General features: G+C 44.0%; 2 protein-coding genes across 3 annotated transcripts in view; one reads left to right on the top strand and one right to left on the bottom strand.

Annotated features, from left to right (window-relative positions):
* The first annotated feature begins 2,511 nt into the window (after positions 1–2,511).
* Positions 2,512–6,121, top strand: DBX1 (developing brain homeobox 1). Its single transcript, XM_062000519.1, has 4 exons — positions 2,512–2,866; positions 3,347–3,448; positions 5,158–5,360; positions 5,747–6,121. Exons 1-4 carry the CDS (start codon positions 2,512–2,514, stop codon positions 6,119–6,121), a joined length of 1,035 nt encoding a protein of 344 aa, XP_061856503.1.
* Positions 6,122–10,553: 4,432 nt separating this feature from the next.
* The window catches only part of NAV2 (neuron navigator 2), a 384,880-nt gene continuing 368,874 nt past the window's right edge, over positions 10,554–26,559 (bottom strand). For both annotated transcript variants that reach the window (XM_061999098.1, XM_061999097.1), the window contains exons 28-36: positions 25,229–25,324; positions 24,899–25,067; positions 22,695–22,930; positions 21,336–21,490; positions 20,606–20,677; positions 19,934–20,130; positions 19,356–19,474; positions 15,351–15,554; positions 10,554–14,320 (exon numbers count right to left, since the gene is read on the bottom strand). In XM_061999098.1, the coding sequence (XP_061855082.1) occupies positions 14,195–14,320; positions 15,351–15,554; positions 19,356–19,474; positions 19,934–20,130; positions 20,606–20,677; positions 21,336–21,490; positions 22,695–22,930; positions 24,899–25,067; positions 25,229–25,324 (1,374 nt within the window). In that variant the 3' untranslated portion in view covers positions 10,554–14,194. The remainder of the gene's footprint in view (positions 14,321–15,350; positions 15,555–19,355; positions 19,475–19,933; positions 20,131–20,605; positions 20,678–21,335; positions 21,491–22,694; positions 22,931–24,898; positions 25,068–25,228; positions 25,325–26,559) is intronic.

Genomic DNA, 26,559 nt, shown 5'->3' with positions numbered 1-26,559 from the left:
CAAAATGCCCTCAATGTATATCTAAAGAAAGGAGTAAATCATCTCAAAGGAAACGTATAATGACTGTAAAAAACGAAGTGTTCTCGGAGCAGCCCGGGCGGAGCCGGGTTGGGAAGTGGGGGACAGGGAGGGGGGCAGCGACAGGAGCGGGGCTGCGAGAGGGACAGAGAGCAGGCGAGAGAGACGGGACAGAGAGGGGAAGGGAGGGGTGGGGGGGGACAGACAATTATTGTCTTGAGAAAGTCTCATTTGCTTTTTCCATTCGCTACCCCCTACCCCCCCTCCAGGGCTAAATAACACCTTGAGAGCAGCCGAGTGCACACACGGGATGGAGAGAACCCCGGAGTGCTCAAAGTGGGGGGGGGGAGAGGAAAGCTAAACCCGGGACAGGACGGGACGGGGCACCACCCGCTCTCCTTCCTCCCCTCCCCGCTGCAGAGCGGTGCCCCCTGGGGCGGGGGCAGGTGCCGGGGGCCCTCCAGCACCCCTGGGCCCTTCGGGCTCTGCCTGTGCCTTCCTCTTCTTTCTTTTTTTTACTCTTTCTTTACCTACTAAGCATCAAGATTAACAAAACTGGCTAAGGGAGGGGAAACTCCAGTGAGGTTTTCTTTCAAAGTGATGCTTTCAGACAGCGGATCTTCCAAGTCAGCCTTCCGCAGATGCTCATCGGCTGGAGGCCGGCGTACAGCACCGGGAAAGCTTGTCAGGATCATACAATTTCGAGGGCTGATTCCGTCCTAATAAATAACTTTTTGATTTGAATCAAGGGAGAGGTTTAACAGACTTTCTTTCTTCCCTAATGTGATATAAATCGCAGATGCACTTTTATTGAATGGTTAAAGCATCGACATGGAGATAATCAACACAAAACGTCCGGACAAAAACCATCGAGAGAAATAAAGCTGGTTAATAAGATTTTTGAGAAAGCTTTGTGTTAAAAAGTAAAAAGGGAAAACAGCTGAAGGTGACAGTTAGTTCATGGTTAATAGGATAAAGGCTGCATGGTTGAGCTGCACACTTCTGCTTGCAAAGGTTCAGCCACACCAAAGGGCTGAATAGGGTGCTTTTAAAACATACGACATTTAACACATCTGTTAGAGTCTTTAACAGAGAAAACAGGTAAAACCGCTCTCAATAGTTGCTTTCAGCATCCGTCTCCAAAGAAAATTAATTGCTTCGGCACCCGTTTCCATATTTACCACTAGAAAAAAAAAAACTTGTTTGCCAGAAACTGCCCGTTTTGTACTTTTCCGTTAGACGATGCCGTTTGTCCTTCGCTCCGCAGGAGGGGAATCCGGGTTCCCGGCGGCAGCACCGCGGGCTCAGGTGGGTTTGGCGGCTTCGGGAGGACTTCGAGACACTGATATCCGTAAACCCGAGACCAGCTCAGATTCCTTTAGCCCAAAGGACCCAAATGCTACAACCTTGTCCTCGTTTTCAAGGTCGGAGGATAGTGAATCCCACCATTTTCAACATAGACGAGCTGAAGAGGACTAACAGGGAACCTGGGGGAGCTGCTGTGCTCCCACAAAGCTGCTCAGATCTTCTCTATGTTCAGCGATCGGTTTTTTCTCAGAACAACGTTATTATGGGCTATATCAAGGCTCACATATCGGTCCGATAACGGGCAAGCCTCTCACCTGAGCACACGTGCACATTACACTCTCGCGAAGCCAGGATCTCGAAAGTAGATGTTAACACCGCGAATTCTCTGTACCTCGGACCTTTGAAGTGCAGATAGAAAAATAACCCCAACTACACGCACAAATTTTGCTGAATACTAATAGCAGGGGGCAAAACGTTCTGAAACCACGAAGGGATCCACTGTCCGAGCTACCCCCCCACCCCCGCCCCGCGCCCCTCAACAGAGCTTAGTCCGACGCTTTCTAATTTGTATTTTCCATTCCACAAAACTCGTGCTTTTCTGAGAGCCCTCAGATAAGTTTATATGAATATTTATTGATTTATTTCCTAAACCCAGCAGGGGAGCGGCAAATAAATTTAGTGCTTTCTTTAAATAATTCCCTTTCTACGAGGCAAGATGTCATTCGAAACTTTTAAATAGGCATTTAATTAGCCTGTGTGTGTTGCCTCTGAACAAAACCCTGCTGGGAGCCTTTGGAGCGCTGTATTCCAAAGAGGCGGTCAATATGCAAAATTGATGACTACACTTTCTTTGTGGCGGGGCCATTGTGCCCCGGTTGCTTATGAAGTCTAATCCAATCATAAATTGCAGCCCCGGACCAATGGAGGAGCCCGGAGCTCGCCCTGAATGAAGCTCAAGTGGAGAACTTTGTTGAACCCCATTGTTGGGGCTGTCACTTTTGAAAGAGCCTCAGCGGGGCTGACCACTATAAAACCCATCGGCCAGGAGGAAGGGGCAGAGAGAACCCCGCCAGGCTTGCTAGCTGGATCTTTACGAAACGAAGTTTGCCAAGCAGAAAACAAAAGCAAAAGCAAACAAACAAACAAACGAGCTGCCCCGGCCCTGCTCGGCGGACGGCCCCTGTGATGATGTTCCCCAGCCTCATCGCCCCGCCGGCCGTCTACCCCAGCCTCCTGCGCCCGACTCCCACCCTCACCTTGCCTCAGTCGCTGCAGTCGGCTTTTTCCAGCCATTCCAGCTTCCTGGTGGAAGATTTGATCCGGATCAGCAGACCTACCAGTTACCTGCCCAGGACTGCCCCTCCGCCCAGCATGTCCCCGCCAACCTCGGCGGCCAGGACGGACTCGGGGACGCCGGAGCTCACGGGCTCCACCAACGCCGCCGGCTCCCGGAGGATCTGTTCGCCACCGACTTCCAGCAGCGACTCCACTTTCCTGAAGTTTGGAGTCAACGCCATCCTCTCCTCCGCCCCCCGCGCCGGTAAGCGGCCCGCTCCTGGACACCCTCCATCCCCCCATCCCCCCCGGGCCGGTCCGGGGCTCCGGGACCCACCGCCTGCAGGACAGGGGCGGCGGGGGCGTGGGGAAAGGAGGGAGACGGGTTAGGACGGGGAGGGAGGACCTATTACCGTGCTGCAGAGCGCTCCAGCACAGCTGGTTTTGAGGGGCGAGGGGAGCGCTGGCAGGCGGCTGGTCCCGCTCGCCACAGGACGGGCGGGAGAAGCAGGCAGGGGCGCAGAGGGGTCCCGCAGACGGGTCTTCTGTCTCGACTCTGCCCTCCCGAGTGCCGCTTTGCTGGCAAAATCGTCCCAGCCAGAGTGCCGCTCTTCTGGTCCCGAGCTCAATCTGGGGGCAAAGTATCGCATGGGTCCTCGGACCAAGCGACAGAGACAAACCGTGCCATCGGTCGAGTCCAACCGATGGTAACCCTCTGCTTAACTTCATTTTATTTATTGACTAGAAACTTCCCCTGCGTTGCTTCAGAGCGTCCCTCCAAAGACTTTCTCCTTTCCGTACTTTGAAGGATCCTTCCAGCCCTTTATCAGATCGTCCTATTTCCCAGGTAGGTTTTTCAAAGTCTCTCTCTCTCCCCCTCCGGGCGGACCCTTTCCAGGCACAGCGCGGTAATATTTCTCCGTGTGCTCCCCCCCGCGGGGGGAGGAGGGGGGGTTACGCTCTAGTTCAGAGGTTGGAGGGAGTACAACATTCAAGCATCAGTCGCGCCAATTTGATGCCCGATTTAGCACAGGCAGTGACTGCCTGACATTCCCTGCCCGCTACCCCCGCTGATCCGCAAATTAGCCGGGATTGTCACGGTCCCGAGGCGAGGCGGGTCCGTCCCCAACCCGCTCCTCCCCCGGCGGCACCCGCCCCCCTGCCACCACCCGCCGCCGCTTTCAGCACCACGAGCGGAGCGGTCAGCTCCCGCCGCCGCGCGCTCCGCGCCCGCGCAAGGTGCGCTCCGCGCCCGCCAGCCCCCCGCAAAGCCGCTCTGGTGCTGTCGTGTCCTTTCCCTCCTCTACTCCTTCATCTTTCCTGGACTCTACAGGCGTATATCGAGAGTACCGCCGGCACGGCCCGGCACGGCTCGACTGCCCTCCTCCTCCGACACCGCGTACTAACCCTCCCCTCTCTCACACCTTGGGTGTCTTACTTCCATCGCTTCTAGTGGCATTCAAACGACATGGTTTCAGCGAGAAAGGAAGCTATGGGCGTGCGATTCTTACAGCACTGAAGTATTACGGTGCTGAGAGAACGTTAAAAAAAAATCCAATTACACAAACAGGCTATTAAATTAAAAAGAAAACAGGGAAAGGGAGAGAGGAAAAAAAAATAACCCAAGCTCTTCCATTCATCCTCCGGATAATGGAATTTGCTTCCTTTCTCCAGCATGTGAATAGCCTAACAAAAACAACTTGAGCTTTATAAATAGCTTTTCATGTCCATTTAATGAAAATGATTTGGGGAAAGAGACGATTGTGCCATCAGTATTCTCCCGAGGAGCCTGGCATGCCGTTGTGTTTAGTTTAAAAGTGTAAATCTCTTTTGTTCCAATAATATATGGCGTTAGCTGCTTGTCCTCAGTCTTTTTCTGTTAGTTCATTACTACACAATTACCATTCACGCTTCATTAGCATCTCTGTCTCTCTTGGGGAGGTTCTCCCTCCCTCCCCCCTCGCCCCCCCCCCTTTTTTTTTTAAGGCGAAACTCTGCCCTTTTTATCATACCAATGCCATTGGGAACCAGGCAATGTGCTAATTAGCCGTTACTTTTCATGTCTTCGGATTGAATTCTCCAACTTCGGAGGTGGGGGGGAGAAGAGATTAATATAAAAAGATGAATACTGATTGATCAAAACTGCATCTGAAGAGAAGCGGTTTTGTTCGAATCAGAAAAGTCCTCATTTTCATCTCAAGCATAAGAAAGCGCCTGAAATGATAAAAGCATCTGAAAAAAAATAATCAAATGCTTCTGAGCTGGAGGGAAAGCTTTTTTATTATACCTCTATCTTAGCCCCTGCGCCTCGCTTTGCCTTTTCAGGCCAGAGACCTTTGAATCTCTCAACAAAACCGGCCACTATTGATCCATTTTACACGTTTGAGTTGATAGATCTAATCCCAGTGATCGCTGCCTCAAAGGGCGACGCTTAGTTAAGCCTCAAGCTCCTTTTCACGGGCCCCAGGTTGATGGGTGCCCACCCGAAGGACAAGGAGGGGGTGATGGGAGGCGGGGCCAGTCCCACTCATCTCAGCACTGTCACCCCTCCCGCAGCTGCCTCCACCGTGGTCCCCATCCCTGGCACCTTCTCCTGGCCGCTGGCCGCCCGTGGCAAGCCCCGCCGGGGCATGCTGCGCCGCGCCGTCTTCTCCGACGTGCAGCGCAAGGCTCTCGAGAAGATGTTCCAGAAGCAGAAGTACATCAGCAAACCCGACAGGAAGAAGTTGGCGGCCAAGCTGGGCCTCAAAGACTCGCAGGTGAGAAGGGGAGAGGAGTGGGGAGGGCAGAGGGGGCATGAGGCACTGGGCCCCTCACTCCTGAGGGCAACTGGAGGGCAGGGAAGGAAACTGGGACAGGAGCAGACGGGACCACTGACAACTGGGAGAAAGCCTAAGGCAAGTTACAGGGCCATGAGCATCAACAGGGCCAAGAAAGTGGCACAATTCCCAGCTGGGTGAGCAGGACCGGACAGACCATGGTCTTATTGCCCCGATCCCTCTCCTCGGGTCTCTAAAGGCCAAGTTTGGTGGCTCCTGTTGGCTTCAGTACAGGCATGAGCAGCATTTCGAGGGCGCAACCAAAAGACCTTTCCTGGTTCCTGTTTTACCAAGCCATTTAATTTCTGTATTGCTTTGCCCTCCAGGTGAAGATCTGGTTCCAGAACAGGAGAATGAAGTGGAGGAACTCCAAAGAGCGAGAGCTCCTCTCTTCTGGTGGCTGCAGAGAACAAACCCTACCCACCAAGTTTAATCCTCATCCAGACCTCAGTGATGTAGGCAAGAAATGTTCAGGAGAGGAGGAAGAGGAAGAAATACCCCCTGTGTGCCCACCCAGCCCCCGACATCACTTAACCTACCACCAGACTCCAGAACATCTACACTTGAGGGACAGACTGGACTCCCAGATGTCTCCTTCTCCATCCCATTCTAGCAGCCCCAGCAAACCTTCAGACTTCTCAGACTCAGAGGAAGAGGATGATGAAGGGGAAGAGGAAGAGGAGGAGATAACCGTCTCTTAGATCACCCTGCCTGCCCCTGCCATCACACGGGGACATTGCAAAGATGTAAATAAAACAGAGTGCTATAAATTGAAGAGGTGATGTCCCACCCCAAAGTCCACGTATCCACAAAGTCCACAAGTGCAGGTTCTTTATCTCATAGCTGCAAGACTTTCTGCTGATAGGGTATTCTTTGGGGTTTTTTTGCCCCCTGTGGACATTCCCATAGTCATAGCATCTACTCACCTTTTCATAACTCTTTCTGCTTAACCATCAACATTTGCTGAATTAGCTACCCGCTCCTAAGGGCAACAGGCAGCTCCTGGCTTCATAGCAGGGAGGAAAACACAGCCTATTGAGAGGGAAACTTTTTTTTTCCTCCAGATAAGAAGCAAACACCCCAGCAAAACAGATGCTGCAGTTCTGTTCACTGCCTTTCAAGTGAATTTCCAGCTACTGTTACGATTTCAGAACCCCGGAGACTAGTCTGATCCAGCAACCCTTTCCTCCAAAAGCAAAGTAACTTTACTGAGGGACACAGACCTCCCTCATCACCCCAAACAACACAGTACTGGTTCAAGAGAACCATTGAAATCCCTGGAATGACTTCTAAGGTATAATCTCAGTGTGCCTTGTGTAATGGAGACCTTTATTTATATGTTTCTCACTTTAATTTATGCATCACTATCCTACTGGAAGCACAGTCTAACCCAGCTTTTTGCCCACGTCCTTATTTGCCACTTTGCTTTTGCTATCCATGACGTGGACAGAGGAAGATGGATATGCCTCTTTGATTTTTGACTGAACTTTGCTGTCTTTGCACAGCTTATATGAACTGTACACTATTTTGTACACTTACTCTGTATGGATGTTTTATACCAAGGTTATTGTGAGTGAATATAACAATGGCTGAAAAAGGTTTCTCTTCTTTTTGTTTTTTAATTGGCAGCTAAACTACAGACAAATGTAGCTGTTTAACTGTGTAACTTATAAAGAAACACTTTTATTTTGTATTTTACCATGTACAGACTTTAAATATGTATATATGATAAAATAAATGATTGTGGAATAAAAAAAGAGGTAGATTTCCAAGTTTAAGTTTAATCATTTGGTTACTAATTTCTGCTGTTGTTACCCTGTGCTCCTCTTCAAAGCCCTTCTCCCTCTCCTCTTTCCTTGCAGTTATTGCTCAGGTAGGTCAAGGTGTGGACATTTGCTCTGCACCACTCTCCTAAGATATTACAATTTGTAAACTGAGAGCATGTAATCACAATATTCTCATGAGGCAGAAAAACAGAATAAACCAGAGGGATTTAAAACAACAACTCAGCCTTCAGTGCAGTCCAGGATCACTTCTACAGTGCAAGGTAAATCCGTAACTACTTGCATATACTTTTAGATACACACCACAGAAACATCAATGTTTTCTGCTTTGCATACAGGTAACAGAGTTCTGCTGAAACAGAGATTTCATTATGAAGTTACATTACTTTCTGCTCCCCAAACTCTGACTAATACCCACCACTCATAACTTGCCAAAACAAGAGAAATAAATGCCACAATCATCACCTGAACCCAACTGTCTCTGTATGCTTCATTTGAATATGCTGCTACAGCCATGAGGAAAGGTTCCAAAGACAGAAAAGACTGCAGTTGGAAAGGACCTACAATGATCATCTAGTCTGACTACCTGACCACTTCAGGGCTGACCAAAAATTCAAGCGTGTTGTTAAAGAACATTGTCCAAACGGTCCTAAACAAGTATGGGACATTGACCACCTCCTTAGGAAGTCCCTTCCAGGACTTTAGCTACTTTACAATTAGGTAATTGGACACATCTAAACCAGAACACAGGATCGCTAATCATCTTCTACCCCTCAGACACCTTACAGACACTAGCAATTGATACCACACCCTTGAGATGAGGCAGAGACTGGGTAAGGTACCTGCAGTATTTATCCCACAAAACACAAAGACAGTTAAACAGCAAGCCCAAATCCCACAGAGCTTTATGCCCTTTTTGTTTGGGTTTTTTTTTTGGCTTAGTTTTGTTTTCCTTTTCTTTTTTTTCAAAGAAGTTTTCCAAAAAAGCAGCATCTCTCTCAACCATACCCAAAACATCACAAGAATGCACATTAAACAGCAACTGGCACCGTCTACAGCTACATAACCATGAAAAAGACACATCCGCGAGTGTAGAACTCATCTAGCAAGCCACAGTTTTAACAGCACACACGGGAAAGCATGTTTATCCTATCTGTATGAAATATTGTCTTTCCTAACAACAGTAAGTAAAAAAACCCCTCCCTAGTCACCCCACATTTCAGTATTGTGGAGCTTGAGAAAGCCACAGCTGAGCCAAACTCCCAACAATTTAAAATAGTACCTCTTTTGAAGAACTTCAGGAAAGCTCCAGCAAATGACTGTGGGCTTACAGGATCTGTGGGCAAACTGCAACCAGGTGCTATGAAAAGCAACTTCACCTGGCCCTTACCTGTGGCAAGTGGAGGCTATAAACCATGAGGTAGGGAAAACATCAACTTTCCACATTGAAAGCTAGAAAACAATGAAGAGTGAGTGTTTCCATGCCTTAAGTCCTTGATTAGCACACCTAACATAGAGATTAATGTCAGAGTCACCAGCATCAGTGAAGTGGTAAAAGCAGGTCACAAAGTGCAGAAGAGAGGATGGAAGCCTGAAGGGTATCAGAAAAGTGTTTTCTCTCTGGTTCTTGAGGTGACTGCTTCCAGATACCCATGGAAAAGGTCTGTGGAAAGCAAAGGGTGCAAGTACATGTTACAGGCTGTAGGCTGAGTTCATAAAATGACTCCAAAGAATTTCCCTTTCCATTGTAGAAACAGCAACTTCTGTGGCATTGAGAAATGAGGAGGTGGATTCAGGAAGGTTATAAAATGAGACAGGATGTTGGAAACAGAAAAGCAGGGCAATAAAGGTTAAAGAGAAGATGAGGTAAAGGTGAAAAAAAGACATGAGAGTACAAGACAGTCTGCAGAAAGCAGAGAATAGGAACATGGGGAAGGGACGGGGTAGCCAAAATAGGACAGAAGAGTCCCTGAGAGATATTAAGCATTTTGGTGTCAGTCCAATATTGATTCAAACACTGTCCAAGATCAGGGCTGGAGTGTTTTCCAGGGTCAATTCTAAACCACGCAATTCTATGAATCAAAGGAAGTTTACAGAACATGGAAAAACCTGCTCAAGCATGTCCAAAACTATTCTGCCTCTGGAAAAGTGCTGTGGAGGGACAGATGAAACCCACACCATGCAAGTTCAGCTCCAAGTCACAGTTTTCACTCCTGCATTACTAGAAGAAAAGTGAAGACTGTTTTTAGATCAAGTAAATGTGAATACAGATCACCACTTTTCATCAGAATGTCTTCTCTTTCAAAACTTTTCCTTTGATACAGGTGAATCCATCCTACCAACTTTAATCGTTCAAACCAGTGAGCAGAGAACAAGATAACTCTGAGGAACTGACAAAAAAAATCAGAAATAAGAATAGAAAACAGTCTCCAGGGCAAAAAAAATGTACTGTTGAGACTTTTCCCTCACACTTTCAGTGCAGAGGTTTTTGGATGTAGTCTTTCTGAAAAAAAAAAAAGAGTACTTTCACTCCCCCTAGTCAGAGTATTAATTTGAAAGAAACTAAGAGTCCTACATGTTTTTACTGACCAATGTACATTTATTGGATAAAGGGAAAATGGTAATAATGTGAGAAATGTGTTGATTGCCCTGAAAGGTTGCAGATGCCCCATCCCTGGAAACATTCAAGATCAGGCTGGACTGGGCTCTGAGCAACCTGATGAAGATGTCCCTGCTTATGGCAGGAGGGTTGGACTAGATGACCTCTAAAAGTCCTTTCCAACACAAACCATTGTATGATTTTATGAAGTGCACCAAGTTTTCAGAGTAAGCCTAACAGACACTGCAACCCTGTGACTGCTCTGGAAAAAGAAGCTGGGATCAAGTGGTATCAGGGTACATGCAGCCCACTGACCATGCATTGACTGACTGAGCTCTTTATGCAAACACTCTAAATGGGTAGACCAGCCTTGTCTTGAGCAGATCTTGATGGATGCTGTGTGTAAGCACCAGCTACGGGACAGAACCATATTGGTGTAGACTCCCCACTAAATCTCCTTCTGGATGTGGGTAAGGGCTGTTGGCATCTCTTCACAAAGAGCAAATAAAACCAAGAAGTGAACCAGAATCACAGAATGGCAGGGGCTAGAAGGGACCTTTAGAGATCACCTAGTCCAATCCCCTGCAGAGGCAGGTTCACCTAGATCAGGTCGCATAGAAATGTGTCCAGGCAGGTCTTGAAGACCTCCAAGGAAGGAGACTCCACAACCTCCCTGGATGTTGAAAATGTTGATTAAGAAGGGATAAAAAGTTCTGCTAAGCCACAAATCTGAATAAATAAGCATCAATTTTATTGAATCATGAATAATTTAAGACTGGTACAATCATCAGCTTTATTCTCCATGACACAGGGGGTGGGGAAGGGGGAGAAACGGGGAGGGTGAGAAAGGGGAAGTATGATCTCAAACAGACCATTCACAAATTCCAATCCTAAATGAGAACTGAAAATTAAATAGGGAGAGGGGCAAATGGAAAACATCATAAACGTACACAAAATACTCAATTCCTAGTTTTTCTCTTTAAAAATGGCTAGAAAAAATTCATCAAAATGCAGCACTTTTAATCAGATATTTACATTTCTATGTTACAATGAAAAAATGTACATCTTATAGAACATATTTCATAAACTGTTCCACTGGAAACGACTAGATCAAAACAGCAACCTTCCATTTAATATCGACAAAGAAAGATTTTTTTGCTTGGTTTTTGTTGTGTTTTCTTTTTTCCCCCTTGAAAGAAAACTGCCACATTTAGACGAGATTTCATACACGTAATATCGAAGTTAAGCATCAACAATGAAATATCAGTTTGTTGCTTCCAAAATGTACAAAAAGGCTAATCGATCCCCTCTCCCTCCCCCCTTCCCCGAACAAACCACATCTCATTTATGGCCCATTATCATTCTTGACAGTTCTGAAAGAAAATGGTTTATACTTTCAATCTATAACTCGGCATGAATGTTGCATAGAATCTTGGGATTTCTTTCTTGTTTTTTAAGAAGCCAACTTTGTAAGGGAAAAAAAAAGGCCCAAAAAACCCAAAGGAGGTGTTTTGAAAAAGTCTTAAATCAGAATGAACTCACTTAAAGAAAAGACCTAAATCTATGAAAAGTCTTGATAAGAACTAAGACGTGTGCACAACAGGTAACCCTGCTTCCCGAAGTTGCAGAGAAAGACACGGAATATCGTGGTGCTAAGAATGCCTACCCTACTCAAAATTGCCTCTCTCACTGTAATCCAAGCTAGTGTCAATAAAAAAAACCCCAACAGATAACAGAAATTCCTTCCTGAGCTTAGGCACAGGATTAAAAATGAGGGAAAAAAATTAAATACCCCGTTCCCCACAAACAAAACACTATTTTAAACACGTCTCAGCACTCAGTCAAAGGTTAACTGAGATGTCTTCTAGGATATTAAGTCCATTTAAAGCCCTAGCCCTGCAACTGGATATTTAACAGGCACATGCTTTTATTTGCATGGATTCAGTTGGGGGATTAGGTACCAAAATTCACAGTAGTAGCAGCTCAAGTCAGTGCTGGGAAGCAGAATTGTCAAGACTACTGGAAAAAAAAACTCGACTTCTCTCAAACTCATCATACCAGCATGCTTATGTGTTTGATTCCATACAGATTTATCCCATTCTTTACAGTATCAAGGACTGGATTAGGAACGTTGGCTGAGTAACCTCAGGTACTTAATTCAGTGAAATCAATGAAGTAGAGTTCGTAAGGTTAAAACAGTAACAACACCAAACTCTTTTTCCCCCCTCCCCAGTCATTAAAATATTTAATTTTTTTTCTTTTACAGTATTTTTCTTAGAAAATAAAAAAGAAAAAAAGAGTCATCAGCACTTACAAGTTGTAACAGGAGCAGGTTCAAGACCAGCTCAATAAGACAAAGTACAGTTATGGTACAGAAAGTCATGAGGTATAACAAAACGATCCTCTCAAGCTGCGTCACAGAAGCACGAACTTGTCTGTTGTTTGACTTTAAACCCACAAGCTCTTAAAAAAAGTGGTTGTTAGAAGTTTTCTGTGTCTCGAAAAACCATCATATTCCTGTAATCTATCAATGACAGCATTTATTAGAGTTGAGAAGCTTTTTTTCTTCTTTCCCCCTGCATGGATAAAACAGCTCTTCAGTGATTTATTAGCTGCAGATTGATATGAACCTGAAAAGTTAACGCATTTCCCTCCTTTTTTTTGTCACATTTAAACAAATTCTAGTATCTCATACAAACAGTATTCACAGCAACTTATGATATTCCAAGAGATGACTTTAGCCCTGTTTCTTTAAATAAAATTCCATAATATACAGCACTAATTTAATCAAACACAATTAGTACAAAATAAGGCATCGCTTTAAAAGTCAGCACCAAAAGATAGCTGGGAAGGCTAGTACAGATCAGCATTGAGGAGTGCTGTTTTTGCTGAGGTACAGCTGACGTTGTGGTGACGGTGAACGTCTGCTTCCACCAAAAGGAAAGTGCAATTCTTTGGGAGGTGTTCTTGTTCCCCAACAGAAGTACAAGCCTTAACACTGATAGTGTAGGTGTGTGCGTTCAGAGAGGAGGAGAAATAAACCCAGGTTCACAGCTCTGCCAAAAGTCAAAAGCATGGCCCAGCTCAAATCAAAAGGTGTGGCACCTTCCCTCCTTTTCCCTTAGACCTGAATACTGCTAAAACACTAACTTATTCACTTCTTTGATGAAAAAGAAAAACCACAGAAGTAAATGTCGTCATCAGAGTAGCACTGGAACTGTCACAGAGCTGAGTGTTCATTGACCCATTTATGGTTGTGCTGATCGGAACGAAACCTCTGAACAAAACCCAAAGTTTTTAGGAAACAGCTGTAACATTTCATGGCAAGGATTAAAAACGGACAAGTCTCGATTAATTCCTCTTCAGAGGTGTCGCTCATCTCTGTGTACAGGGCTCACAACACCCCTGGCACTGCCAAAGATCCTTTGGAGCTGTAGGACTTGGCGAGGCACAGCCCTTTCGCTGACTTCTGCGGAGGAGGAGGAGAGAAACTCCCTCCCCACGGTGTAACTACAACGGGTGTAATGCCACTGAAGTCAGCCAAGGAGTGGGTTACATGGATGGGAGTGGGAAGAGAATCAGGCCCTGACTAGCAAAGGGCTACCTGATCTTTCACTTGTAGCAGGATTGATTGTTACACAGTGTTTGGAAAAAACCTGATTTGTTCAGACTGTATATATATTCTTATATATTCCTATTTATATATATCTCTTTATAAACACACACTGAAAGCAAGCCAAGGTCTCAGACTGGCAAGGAGAGCAGTGCTTTTTCTTTTCTTTTTTCTCTCTCTTTTTTTTTTTTTTGATTTTTAAACATTTTCTTTTTAAATATTTATTCAAACTTCCCTGTTTTGCAGCTTTGCCTTTATGGAGTATTATTACCAAGGCAAGCGATACTGTTATAGCACCAGAACTATACGAAGTTGAGTTTAATCTGCAAAGCTGAGTGGTAAAAGTCCAGCCCTCACCTAAATGTGTTTGGTCAGAAGCAGCATAGGCAAAAATTTCCTCTCCCCTCTCCTAGACAGTACATGGCATAAAGCTGTTCGCTTCATAGCTGTGAAGTTTCCCCCCCTTAACCCTTCAACTTTAGTAATGATGATTATTTTTAACATCTTCAGTATCTTAGGCATGAGAGCTTACAGCAACTAAACAGATGAAAACAAAGGAATAGTGCAGTTCTCATCATTTTCAAAAGAAAACAATATAAAGGTTGCTTGGGTTGCCTGCACCCAGGTTCAAGACTGACTCCAAGTGTCTTGTTCTTGCAGCTCTAATACTGAGACCCCAGCCCAGCCCAGGATCGTGTTCTTTTCATGCATCTGTGATCAGGGTTCTTGCCAAGTGGGAAAGCAATCATGGAAACAACCTATTTCTGTCTGAGGAAAATCACAACGTCGACTCCAGAGACGAGTCGAGGATGTCATCGTGATGGCTGTTGCTGTTAGAGTCGCTGTCGTAACTCTGGGGACTTGAGTAGTTGGCTGCTTCTTGTAGTCTCATTAGCATGTTCATCTGAAAGGCACAGAATTTCACAGTTACTTGTATTCTAAGGTTAAGAAAATATCAACTCTGTATCAAAGACACAGTGGCGTTCACTTTGTCAGTGGGTAACGAAGGAAGGGATGAGCGGGGTAATTAACAGAGTGCCTGAAAAGAAAGAGATAATGTTCTTCCAGCAATGGTGAAAATCAGAAGACTGAAGGGATTAGTCCACAGCTGTACTCAACAGGATCTTGCAAGCATTGTGTCTCTCTCTTCCTCTAACCCATAGAAATAGACAGATCAGTTGAAAGAGGCAGATCCAAATGCCCCAATGTCTAGCTTGATATTTGTGTATGTACATGTGAGCTAGTGAAAAGTATAACACATGTTCTAAACCTCCCATCTGTACAGAAAAATGTACACCTCAACCAAACAGCTTCAGGGTACAGCAGTTTCAATGACTTTCCCACTGGAAGAAAATGCATATTTAGCCTTATTTTCAAGCTCAATTGATACATTCAATACAAATATGTGTTCGTGTCTCCCTGTATGCCTGCCTGGTATTTCTGACTCATAAACTAGACACTAGCCATGGAGACTATCAGTTCACACATTCCCTGGAAATCTAGATTTTCATTTGGTGTAAGGAACACAGACCTAAAAGGCACCTGAGGGAAAGCAAGAAGCTTATTTTGTGATTGTGGCAAAACTGGCTAAATGAAATGGTTCCACTGTGTTAGTTCGAGTACGTGTAACAAGGCCACATATTTAACTCCACAGTGTAGACACTGAGTTTATTTACACACATTCCAAGTCACTGGTCCAAAAAATCCTCAAAACATCCTCAACAAATGAGTCTGAGAAAAGCTCCTGCCACTGTTTCTTGCCAAACTGTACAGGCTTTCCAGAAGAATGCATTCCCTGAGCTGACCTGATGACCTCCCCAGAAACACTGCCTTCTCATTAAACACTCCTCAACTGTTCTTTACTTTTTACTCCTTCTAACCCCTAGAAACAAGGGAAACAAAGCACTTCTGCAGTTTCACGACCAAGACCTTACCAAAGGATCTCCTTCGGCATCACTCACTGGAACTTGTTTGCTGGTTGAGCCTTCCCGTGACATGGAGTAGCCATCAAAGCCCACGTCTTCAGGCCGCAGCTGCAGCAGAGGAGGCCACTCGTGGTGCTGGGGGGTGGCTGCCCAAGGGTAGGTGTCCATCACCCATTTGGCAGGATCTTCCCAGGGTGCTCTCCTCCCATACAACTGGAAAAGCATAAAAACACGTCCAACATTCCCATTAGTCCACCATGTCATTCAGTGCCTAACCAACTCAAACAAATGGGCTGTGAGCCTTGGGCTGCAGAAAACACAACGAATGAGATTTCCCTTACGCTAATGACATACAAAGTTTTAGCTATTTTTAATGGCAACTGATTGGGAAGAGGCCATCCCTCTCCTCTGAGGCTGCAGTGCCTTTCTGTTGGCACCAGCTGAAGAAAGGGAGACCTGAGAGTAACCTCAGTTAATGAAGTTAAATAAAGTCAACAGACAAAAGAGGCCACTGGCGCTGACACCCGGATGGCACCAGCAGCTGCCTTATCGGGGAACCGCCGCCGGAGGAATGTGTGGGAGGAAACGTGAGACCTGTCATCAGGCAATAAATGATGGATGTCACAGCAAAAGGTTTTCAAGCCAGGGGAATTTCTTTGTATTCAACCAAGAAAAAGCCCTAGCAGGATTTGGCTACGGTCACGTTCCTGTTTTCTGTTTCAAACAGACTGTGCTCACTGAATCACAACATATTCCCCTTGTATTCAGTCCAGTTTGCCTTAGTCAGTAACAAATTACTTTTAATGCTTTTAATGCCACATGACTTCTGAAAAGCATAACTACAACTTGAAGTGACTTGAAAACTTTTACTTCTGCTTTACAAATCTCAGCTTAAATGTCCTTCATCTTCATTCTGAATTAAGAGAACTCTTCTTCACAGTGCAGAGAGGGGAAAGCAGTGGTCTAACACAGAAACAGCTCTCTGACAGATACCACCGTTTCTTGGCTGTTTTGTACAAAGTATGAAACTGCTCTGGATTCCAACATCTGCCTCATTCTGCTGGGAGTGCCAGCACAGAGGAGCAGTGCCAGCAGATGGTGCTGCCTCTCCCCTCATCCTCAGCTGCGCTATCGGATTATCTCAGCCAAATGTCCTCAAGCAGGTCTCCTATTTTAAACTGTGTTTTTACATTTACAACAATACATGCTAAATGGGGAGGATTTTCTATTTTTTCACGTCTTTGCTACCTTAGAAGGTCTGTGTGCATCTTAGCTCATTTCTGAAAATTATCCAGTAAGTAAAATTCCCATTTCAATACATTAAATCAGCACATCTCTGCAGCTCAACACAGACTGTGTGACTATTCCCTTCCACAGCAACCAGATCTGGCCATCTCTTTCACATGTACATTTTCCAGGTTGCAATTAAGTGGGCAAGGATTGAACAGGTTGCTTCACAAAGCACCAACGAGAAAGGACTGGAAGGACTGCCACACATAAGTGACAGTGGCAGGAAGCCACAGGAAAGCTGGTTCCTCTTTTTTGCTGGTGCTGCATTTTGTATCGATACACCAAGCAGGAAGAACTGGGGTTTTATACAACCCTCTAATTTCCGCATCTCTGTTTTGAAGAACAAAAAACCTCATCTCCAATGGGAGCGATTATTGTCAAGGTTCATTTGGCTTGCTTGTCTTTGACCCAAAATAGTACTTTAAATGAGAAACAGAAACATAAAAATAGTTCAGTTTAGATCCACAGAGATCAGAGTGAAATCAAGAGTCCACCCTTCTTTTCTGGCAAGCAGCTTCAAGACAGAAGATGTGCTCTCGGAGGAGCCTTTGTGGGTGTGGGGGACAGAAAGCAGCCCAACTGAAATATACTTTTCAAGTATTAGCTTGTTAATTACTACAACTGTGTAGATAGCAAATGAAACCTGAAGTGGTTGTTAACTGGACCATATTTTCCAAAAGAAACCTTTGACTCTTTCATTTTCACATGTCTTAATGGCAAAGCATCCTGACAGACACTGCAGTGGTGAGCCTTAAGCTGCAGCAGAACAGAGAACTGTTCCACAACACAATTCACAATAATCTGCTGTCAGATGTATATATAACTTATGCACTCAAAATGGCACTTGTCTTCTTACTACAACACAAGCTTCCAATATATTGCCACAACTTCCTATTTTCCATCCACCTTTAGTTCTTTTTCAATCTTCCAGACTCTCACCGTGATGCACCTTTTTCTATCTCTATGTGTGATCTCGGGTTTAGCTTTCATGTATGCAACAGTCAGCATTTACTGGTATTTGATTACTCTATCTCCAAAACCGTCTTTTAAGTTGTCTGCTCTCAATTCTATTCTGTGAGCAGAGGACCAAGGAATAAAAAAGCCCTTCTTTTTTTCCTTAGTTGCATGGTGAGTCTACAGCAATCCTCTGTTGATCCCTCCTCCTGACTCCAACGAGCTTTATAATCATACAGATGCTGGGAATTGCATAGCAGTGTTTAAAAAACTATTCAAATTGCTGCCAGTTACTAAGTACAGGTAACCTGTGATGGAGTGATGTGTTCTGGAGCCAGTCTTGTTCAACGTTTTCAATGACCTGGATGAGGGGACAGAGTATACCCTCAGCAAGTTGGCTGATGACACCAAACTGGGAGGACTGGCTGATTCACCAGAGGCTGTGCTGCCATTCAGCAGGATCTCGACCAGCTTGAGAGGTGGGCAGAGAGGAACCTCCTGAGGTTCAACAAGGACAAGTGCAGAATCCTGCATCTGGGAAGGAACAACCCCGCGCACCAGGACAGGCTGGGGGTTGAACTGCTGAAGAGCAGCTCTGCAGAGAGAGACCTGGGAGTCCTGATTGATAATAAGCTAAGCAAGAGCCAGCAATGTGCCCTCGTGGCCAAGAAGGCCAATGGCAGCCTGGGATGCATCAAGAAGAGTGTGGCCAGCAGGTCAAGGGAGCTTCTGCTGCCCCTCTACTCTGCCCTGGTGAGGCCTCATCTGGAGTCCTGTGTCCAGTTCTGGGCTCCTCAGCTCAAGAGGGACACAGAACTTCTGGAGAGAGTCCAGCGCAGGGCCACCAAGATGATCAGGGGACTGGAGCATCTTCGTTATGAGGAAAGGCTGTGCGAACTGGGGCTGTTTAATACGGAGAAAAGGAGACTGAGGTGACATCTTATCTAAACAATGGGTGTCATGAGGTTGGGGCAGCGCTTTCTTCTGCTGTATCTAGTGACAGGACATGGGGTAATGAAGAGAAGTTGGAACACAAAAAGTTCCACTTATTCACTGTTGAGGTGAGGGAGCCCTGGCCCAGGCTGCCCAAGGAGGGTGTGGAGGCTCCTTCTTTGGAGGGTTTCAAAACCCACCTGGATGCGTTCCCATGTGACCTAATCTAGGTGGAGCTGCTTTAGCAGGGGGGTCGGACTAGATCATCTCTAAAGGTCCCTTCCAAGCCCTAACATTGTGTGATTGTGTGATTCTGTGATTTCACCATGGCCTCTAAAACAATTAGGAAGGAATTTACTAAAAAATTAATCCTGTAGACTCAGCAGTTAATTATCACTGATACTGATCCTGTCATTCATGAATATGTTCCTACTCTGTTGAAAGATTTGTTTTGGAAAGGAAAGTTCTGCATAACTAAGCCAGTGACCACAAACACGTTCCTCAGTTGCACGGTGCAATTTTCAGGTGTGCCTCTGGAACAGATTCTTGAAAGATATTTAGGATTCTAACTTCCTCCACTGAAAATGTCACTAGTTTGGCATCATCATTAAAAAAAAAATACCTAACCTGGATTTTAGTGCTTCCACTTCATATTCCAAAACCATTTTAAGAGAATAATTCGGCCTGAAATTAGTGACAATTTAGGCTGTATTTTCACAGACATGCAGGTATTCAGTGTGTGAAATTGTATCTACAGAAAATGCTTCCTCTGAAGCTGTGTTACCTTTTGAGTAGATACCATTCAAGACCCATGATCTTTCACTTTTGCATGCTCACCTGTAGCCCTTCTCTAACTGCCTCCAGAAGATATGGGATGATGGAGTAGTTCCACAAGTCAGTAAACCAAACTCTAGAACCATCTACATCTATTGGACAGGAGAGGAAGAGGCGTGGACCTGGAAAGGAAAACTCAGATATTACAGTCCAATCACACCCATGATATGCATCAAAACTGGATCAAACAACTTCCAGTTCTCTGGAGAAAACCTATGTAGCTATTTGGTGAATTGCTCTTCCTCACCGAAAGAATCCTCCAAAACAACTTGAAAAACTAAGGTGAGAACAATTCATCAGATTTCATAACACAGTTTGTATCCAAGACTTTGAAAGAAGTCTTTTTTTCCTCCCTAGAAAACGGGGGGAAAAATGTTTGCTTGTACCATCTAAAAGTAAAGTCTTGAAGAAATCTTTGTTGTGCCTGGACTCAATAACCTTTTCCAACCAAAATGATTCTATGAGTCTGTGTTTTTTTTTACCTGAGTTAGCACAAGGAAATGTACACAGATGCACTTGTTATACAAGGAAATAAGACACAGGTATTTACATATGCTTGGGTATACCAGCAGAGTACTTACCAATAGTAACATCAGAGGAGCTGTGAGCCTCCAAGAATTTGTTCAGATGTTGCCAGACCTTGGGAATCCAATCAATAATTTTAACCAGCTCTGCATTTCTCATCCTGCCACTGATCTCGGTTTCAATTAGTTTTCTTCTCAGGAAACGGCCAAGGAAGCCTTTGACTGGCTCAGTGTGGTTAGCACATAGCACCCATCTATGGCAGAACAACAGAAATGTCCATTGTTTCTCTTCCATGCTACTGAATTTAGTTATTCTAGACTAAATTTATCTTACTGCTTCCAGATTATCACGGGGATCAAAAAGGGCTGTCTCAGACACATATGCTTCTTAGCAAAAATCTCCTTGGAATGATGAGCTAGTTCACTAGATGAAACAATTCCTCTTGTTTCAGCTTATTTGTCAGTCAGTATCTGCTTTGCTTGTTATGTGTTTAAACTTTCTTACAGGATCAAATAACAATCCTCTGAAAAGGAGAACTTTTATGAACTGCAGTTACTTTCATAACAGCATCATAACAAAGCTGCACATGTTAGGGCAGCAACTACCAGCGAGTGGTGTTTCTCTTTCAGCTTGCTGTTTCAGTTGATAACAGCAATTTCAGCTGACTCAGCAGCCATTACTCCTTTGCCAGCCCACAAACAGAAATGAGAAACATGAATAAACAGTACCTGAAATTGTGGTGAAGTTGAAGGTTAGGTGTTGAGGAGGTGGCTTGGTTCATTGTGCCAATAATATAAGGGCTATTAAAAAAACAACAACAGAATCACGCAAATTAAATAAACCCCAACTTTTTAGAAAGATCTCAAGATTAAAACAGGTTACTCAAAGTTCTTTTGTCAAAAGAAGGTTTTTGCAGTTACTTGTAACTGGATTCTCTACTGAGAATCTGGCTTCTTTTACTGTTCAGATGAGGGAGCCCTGGCCCAGGCTGCCCAGGGAGGGTGTGGAGGCTCCTTCTCTGGAGGTTTTCAAAACCCACGCGGACGTGTTCCTGTGTGACCTGATCTAGGTGAGCCTGCTTTAGCAGGGGAGCTGGATTAGATCAACTCTAAGAGTCCCATCCAACCACTACCATTCTGTGACTGCATGAAAGCCGAACAGAAATCTGGAAGCAGGAGCTTTCACTAAAAATGGGCCTTTAGCACCAAAGATTCATTTTATGAAATGAATGCAAACTACCCGAACCCCCTACTACTTTCTTGTTACTCATTTCAGAGAAGCTGATCATTTTATGAAGAAAAAGCCCTCTGAAGTGCTGCCCATAATATGGATGGTCTGTCCATCTCAGTCCACTTCACCAAATTAATCTAGAATTCAGTTTGGTGATCGCATTTTGCAATGGGAGTAGTCTGACCACAGCACTGAAGTTTAGAATGTATTCTGATATCATTTCTTTACCATTTGTGGTACTTGCAGTTTAGAAGTCCATTAAAGATCTCTCCCAGGGAGCTAACATGATGCAAATTATCCAAAATGATGACAAGAGGCATATCCACAGCGTTGTTTTCACTGTTACACTGGTCTGCAAGGTTGGACAGGTATTGGCGGAGTTCCTGCAACGCACAGGTAAAGAAAAGGGAGTTTTCATCACATTCCTTCAAAATCCAGTTAAGATAAATAAACTTCTGTCTTTGTCAGAAAGACTAAAGCAAAAGAGTCTTGACATCTTACAAATGCACATGTTGTCCATGAGAACAGAAGAATACGTTTTTCCTTCTCTTTTGTAGGTTACACTGCAGATTCAAAGAGTGTATCAGAAATGCTCTGAGAGATAAGGGCTTAAAGAGAGGTTATTGTTTGGTTTGTGTTTTTTCATTTGTGCTGTCCTAATCTGATACTCAAAGGCCTGAATTGTGCTTTTCAGGATCTTGTTTGGCTCTCTACACACGCACCCAAACTTTGTATTCCAGCTAGGTTTGGTGCTTCTCTGTGACTCTGTTTCTACTGAAATGTAGCCCATAAAACTAATTTGGAATAAAGCATCCCTCGACAGAGGCCAAACTTGGATGCCTTCAGTAATGCTGTGAAAGGAGGTTGAGCTTGTGGAGCTGCTGCTGGGTGTGGCTGAAATGCTCTCAGGAGCTTTAAAGCATTTCTTCCACAGCACATCTCAAATTATACCAGTGGCCTACAACCACAGTTTTGACTATCCCTTTCCCCCAACGGAAAATGTGCCTCAGGCCATCAAATATACAACTTTCCTCCCCCCCACCCCCCATCTCCCTTTCTTTAATCTAGACCCTCACTAAAGGTATATTCAGCAAAACCAGCAGCACATAAAAAAGCAGAGACATGCCTTACTGGTGCAGGACTGTGTCTGCACAACAATCACTCCAAACCCATCATATGCAGATTGTAACTGCTGATACTTGCAGCTGCAGAATCTCTAGACAGCCTAGAGATGCATTTGAGGGTTTTTGGAGTAATGCCCACATGCAACAGAGACTGCTGAAGCTGCTGGGAATTTTATGCAGGTGTTTTAACTTCCTCAGTGATTCTCATGCTCCTATCCACTTGAAAATCATGACACCTTTAGGTGTTTAAATATACATCTGGAAGTATGCTATTTCAGGCCACATCACCAGGGGAATCTGTAGTTCTGAAACCCTTAGATATTCTTTCCTTCAAGATTAACGTAAGGCTTTAAAAAGAAAGAGAAGTTTAAAATCAGCTTTTGATGGATTAATAAAGGAGGGAGTCTCTCATTTTTTATCTAAGGCAGCATTAATTGTGCAAGGATGATTTCCCTTTCCTCACCTTACTGGATTTATGGTCCACATTGAAGGTTGCAATAATGCCATCAGCCAGCTCCCTGCCCTCTCTGAGGACCATGTACTCAGACAGACGGTTTGCCAGGTACGTTTTACCAGTGCCACTGGGCCCAGATAAGATAATCCGCCTGTGTTCCATCAGGAGAGAGACGTAACGCTGCAGGATAGGCTTTGGGATCAGTGATTCGAACACCAGACCATCCAAACTGTTCTCACAGATACCTGCAACAAGACAAAGAGATTGAAAGAGATTCCAATTTTCTATCCAAATACTTAGAAACAACATATTTAGATCTGACCTGACCAAGCTGTCTCTCACTTCAGAGAGAAATCCCTTCCCCTCTCTGGTGTCCCCTGTGATTGAGAGGAGCACATATAGAGCTGATGAACCAGTGAAGAAATGACTTGTGGGCTAACCTTCAGCTTTCTGTTTTCAAGGGGCTTAGCTGCATTCTATGGCATCTAAGGCCCCAGGAAAGCTGCCATACTAAATGATTCCAGGCCATATTTTCCACACACAAACCATCCATTTTACAGTATTTCACCATGCACAGTACCCATTCATCCAGAATTTACCTGTTTACTTTTGAATCATGAGACAAAAAAAACCCAACCCAGCTATCATCAACTCCCCCTGCTTTCCCAAACACTTGTAATTAAACTCTTTCTCTGTATGCTGATAGTTATCTCTTCTAACATAAAACTCCTACTGATAAGCATTTACGCAATGTCAGCAGTCACTTAAGGCAGAATTGGCTCAGGGAAAATACACAGTGCTTCAAAATAAACAGCAGAAAAGGAAGTTGGCAGATCACAGGCAGAAATGTTTGCACCTCAATGGTTACTTGGAATATTAAATATTTATATAGGCAGCTTTATATCTCAAAGGTGTATGAAAGTGGTTTTTCCATAAAACTGATTAAATACATGTCTGTTTTCTTGAAAACTGTTATCACATGTGAACCTTAAAAGTACAAGTCAAGCCAATGCAAGTTAGGTACAAAATCAAGATTGCAGCTTTGCAGATATGGCTAGACCTTAAGCAATATTTCAGTTGGGATTTAGTATTGGACAACAAATTCCAAGGAGTCAGAATACTCTGGGTTCACATCCTATGCTGGAGATATTTCACTGCTTATTTTGTCTTTCTGCCCATTGCTTTGCTACACAACGTTAACTGATTTTCTTTTACACTAATATTAAAAGAAAAATCAAGCTCCTTTCAGTCAAATGGCACAGCCAAATTTCTGAGTTGAGCTGCAAAGTGTCTGGCAATGCTCTCAAGCACCACTGTCCGTATGCAAACCTACGCTCAAGGTTTCACTGGTGTGACATCGAGCAAATTGATGCACATTTAAAACGCAGTGGTTGAGGGTTTTCTCCCTCAACTCTAGTTTCATAGCACAGTTTTCATATTAAAATGCTTCCCTGAAAAACAATATGAGAAACATAAGCATTAAATGTTTCTCAACGTGATATAATGAAATGGATGGGGATGATGAGAACCATGTACTTTGAAAGAAATCCAGATTTTGAAGTGTGCCATGAGTTCTGGAATCCCTCTTTACTGGTGCCTAAGGAGGAACTCCTCAGTGAGACCAATCAAGCAAGTTCAACAAAGAACGTTTTTAGTCTGTGTGAAGGAAATAACAACTATGGCTGTTACAAAGAGGTAATGAAATTCTGAGGCTTTGTTCATTTGGAAGGTATTTTGCTGCTCAGATAACTGCACTGAGTTCCTCGTGGTGTGAGGTCTTCTCCAGGACAACTCCAGGCATCATAGAATGGTAGGGTTGGAAGGGACCTTTAGAATTGATCTAGTCCAACCCCCCTGCAGAAGCAGGTTCACCTAAATCAGGTCACATAGGAACATGTCCAGGCGGGTCTTGAAGACCTCCAAGGAAGGAGACGCCACAACCCCTCTGGGCAGCCTGTGCCACTGCTCCTTCATCAGTTCAATATATGTGGAGAAAACTGCTTTATGTGTGTAATTTGAATGTTTGCTGACTTTATAGACTTTGCATACTCTTAAATGCTGTCTTTATGAAATGAAAATAGAAGTAGTAGTAAATAAAAGGCAGGGATGGGAAAAAGAAACACAGTAAAAAGTTTCTACTGCTCCAAATTTCGTGACACAGCAAGCTTTGATAAAACTGTAATTCATGAGAACTGCAAGAGACAGGTCATTACCTTTGATGGTAACTGAAATAGTGTTGTTCTCTCCAACTAGATAGCCACAGGGCAACAGCTCAGGTGTCTCTGCACTGTTAGTGCGTTTGATTTCTCCGATGCTGTAGCCCAGAACGCTGTCTGAATTCAGCCCCAGCTGGCTCACGGGATCCACGTGAATGATATATTCCTGGGGTGAAAAAGGGACACGAAAAGCGAGGCAGCATTGAAACCTCTGTGACTTTGTTCTTTGTTATAGTAGTAATAATAATCACTGCAAGTTAAATATAGCTTGGTACCATCAAAATCTAACAGGAGAATTCAAGCACACAGGAAGTTGCACTCACTAACCTTAAATAACCGTCTTACAACCCCATCCAGAACATCCCATTTGGTCTTGCCACTGACCCCGATGCAGCCTATGAGGAAGGTGCGGGGCCTCGAATCCTAAATGCAGAGAAATGTGCATTTCAGTTAATAAAGAAATCCTAACTGTATCAGACAAGTCTGTTCCATGTAATTTAAAATGTTGGCTTTTTTTTTCTTCTACTTTTAAAAAACCATGGTGCATCTTCACTCTCTACATGGGGAATCTGAACACTTGATGCACGTGTGTTGGGAGTCACTAATCTAAAGGATACTTTAAATAGCACTGATGTTAAGTAAAAAGTATTTATTAATCATTGCATAAACAATTCAAAACCCCCTGAGAGGATTACAGCTTAGCAGAAAGACAGGAAGACTCTTAGGTTGAAAAGTTCATGGCATGGTCATTTTTCCATGACTTCACAATCGAGAATGTTGCATTTGCAAGGTTTATCCTATTTACTTCCAGAAATGCTGCTAGGGACATAGAAAACTAAATATAGATACAAATTCTACATGGTCACATGCATAAATATTAACATATATACACATAATTTTATATATATTTCTATATATAAATTTCTGTGTTGTGTTTGGTGTATCACAGAATGTTAGTTGATAACTTGGCTTCTGATTTCTAAGGCAGATGAAGAAAACACAGCACACACCTCATTCTTCTGTTCTTCCTATAGCTGTACTCACTGTGAAACATTCACTGAAGAAAAACTAGCTTCTATCTTAAGACTCCCAAGTTCAACTAAAACACTTCCACGTGGTAACTTTACTCTCTGTGAGCACAGTGGGATGGCAACAGAATTAGTAATGTAGTTTTACTGTCACTTTGCTCACCCAGGGCTGTAATTACTAATGCAAAATCGGTATTAAATTTCTGTGATTCTGGGTTACTACACTATCTGAAAAGTAGTCAGGTATTTAGGATTCTTTCAGTTGCTTGTGAATGGAGAACATCTGAAAGATTTAATTAAAAATGGGCTGCTTGTACCAGAGAACAGCTGGAACTAGAAGGATAAAGAACAGATCCATGGTTTGCATCCCTGAAGTTATTCCAGAGTATTTGCCTCTCACATTTTGGTGCACCTTGTATCAACACATTGGATCATTTTCATTGTTGTTAAAATTTTTACTGAAATTTAACAGAAACAACCAAGAGCTTTGTGCACCTTTTAAGGTATCAGTTTTTAACAGATGCTCTCCCAAGTCAGAGATTAGTCTGCTAACCTCCTCCATGCTGAAAGAGTGGTCTGGCCTGAAAGGCTGAAAGTGTAACATTATCACCTACACTGATGCCATGTAGC

This window comes from Colius striatus, chromosome 7, assembly GCF_028858725.1.
Source record: "Colius striatus isolate bColStr4 chromosome 7, bColStr4.1.hap1, whole genome shotgun sequence".
NCBI classification, from domain to species: Eukaryota; Metazoa; Chordata; class Aves; order Coliiformes; family Coliidae; genus Colius; species Colius striatus.
The sequence above is the reverse complement of the archived record's forward strand: the minus strand, read 5'-3'. Positions and strand labels throughout refer to the sequence as shown.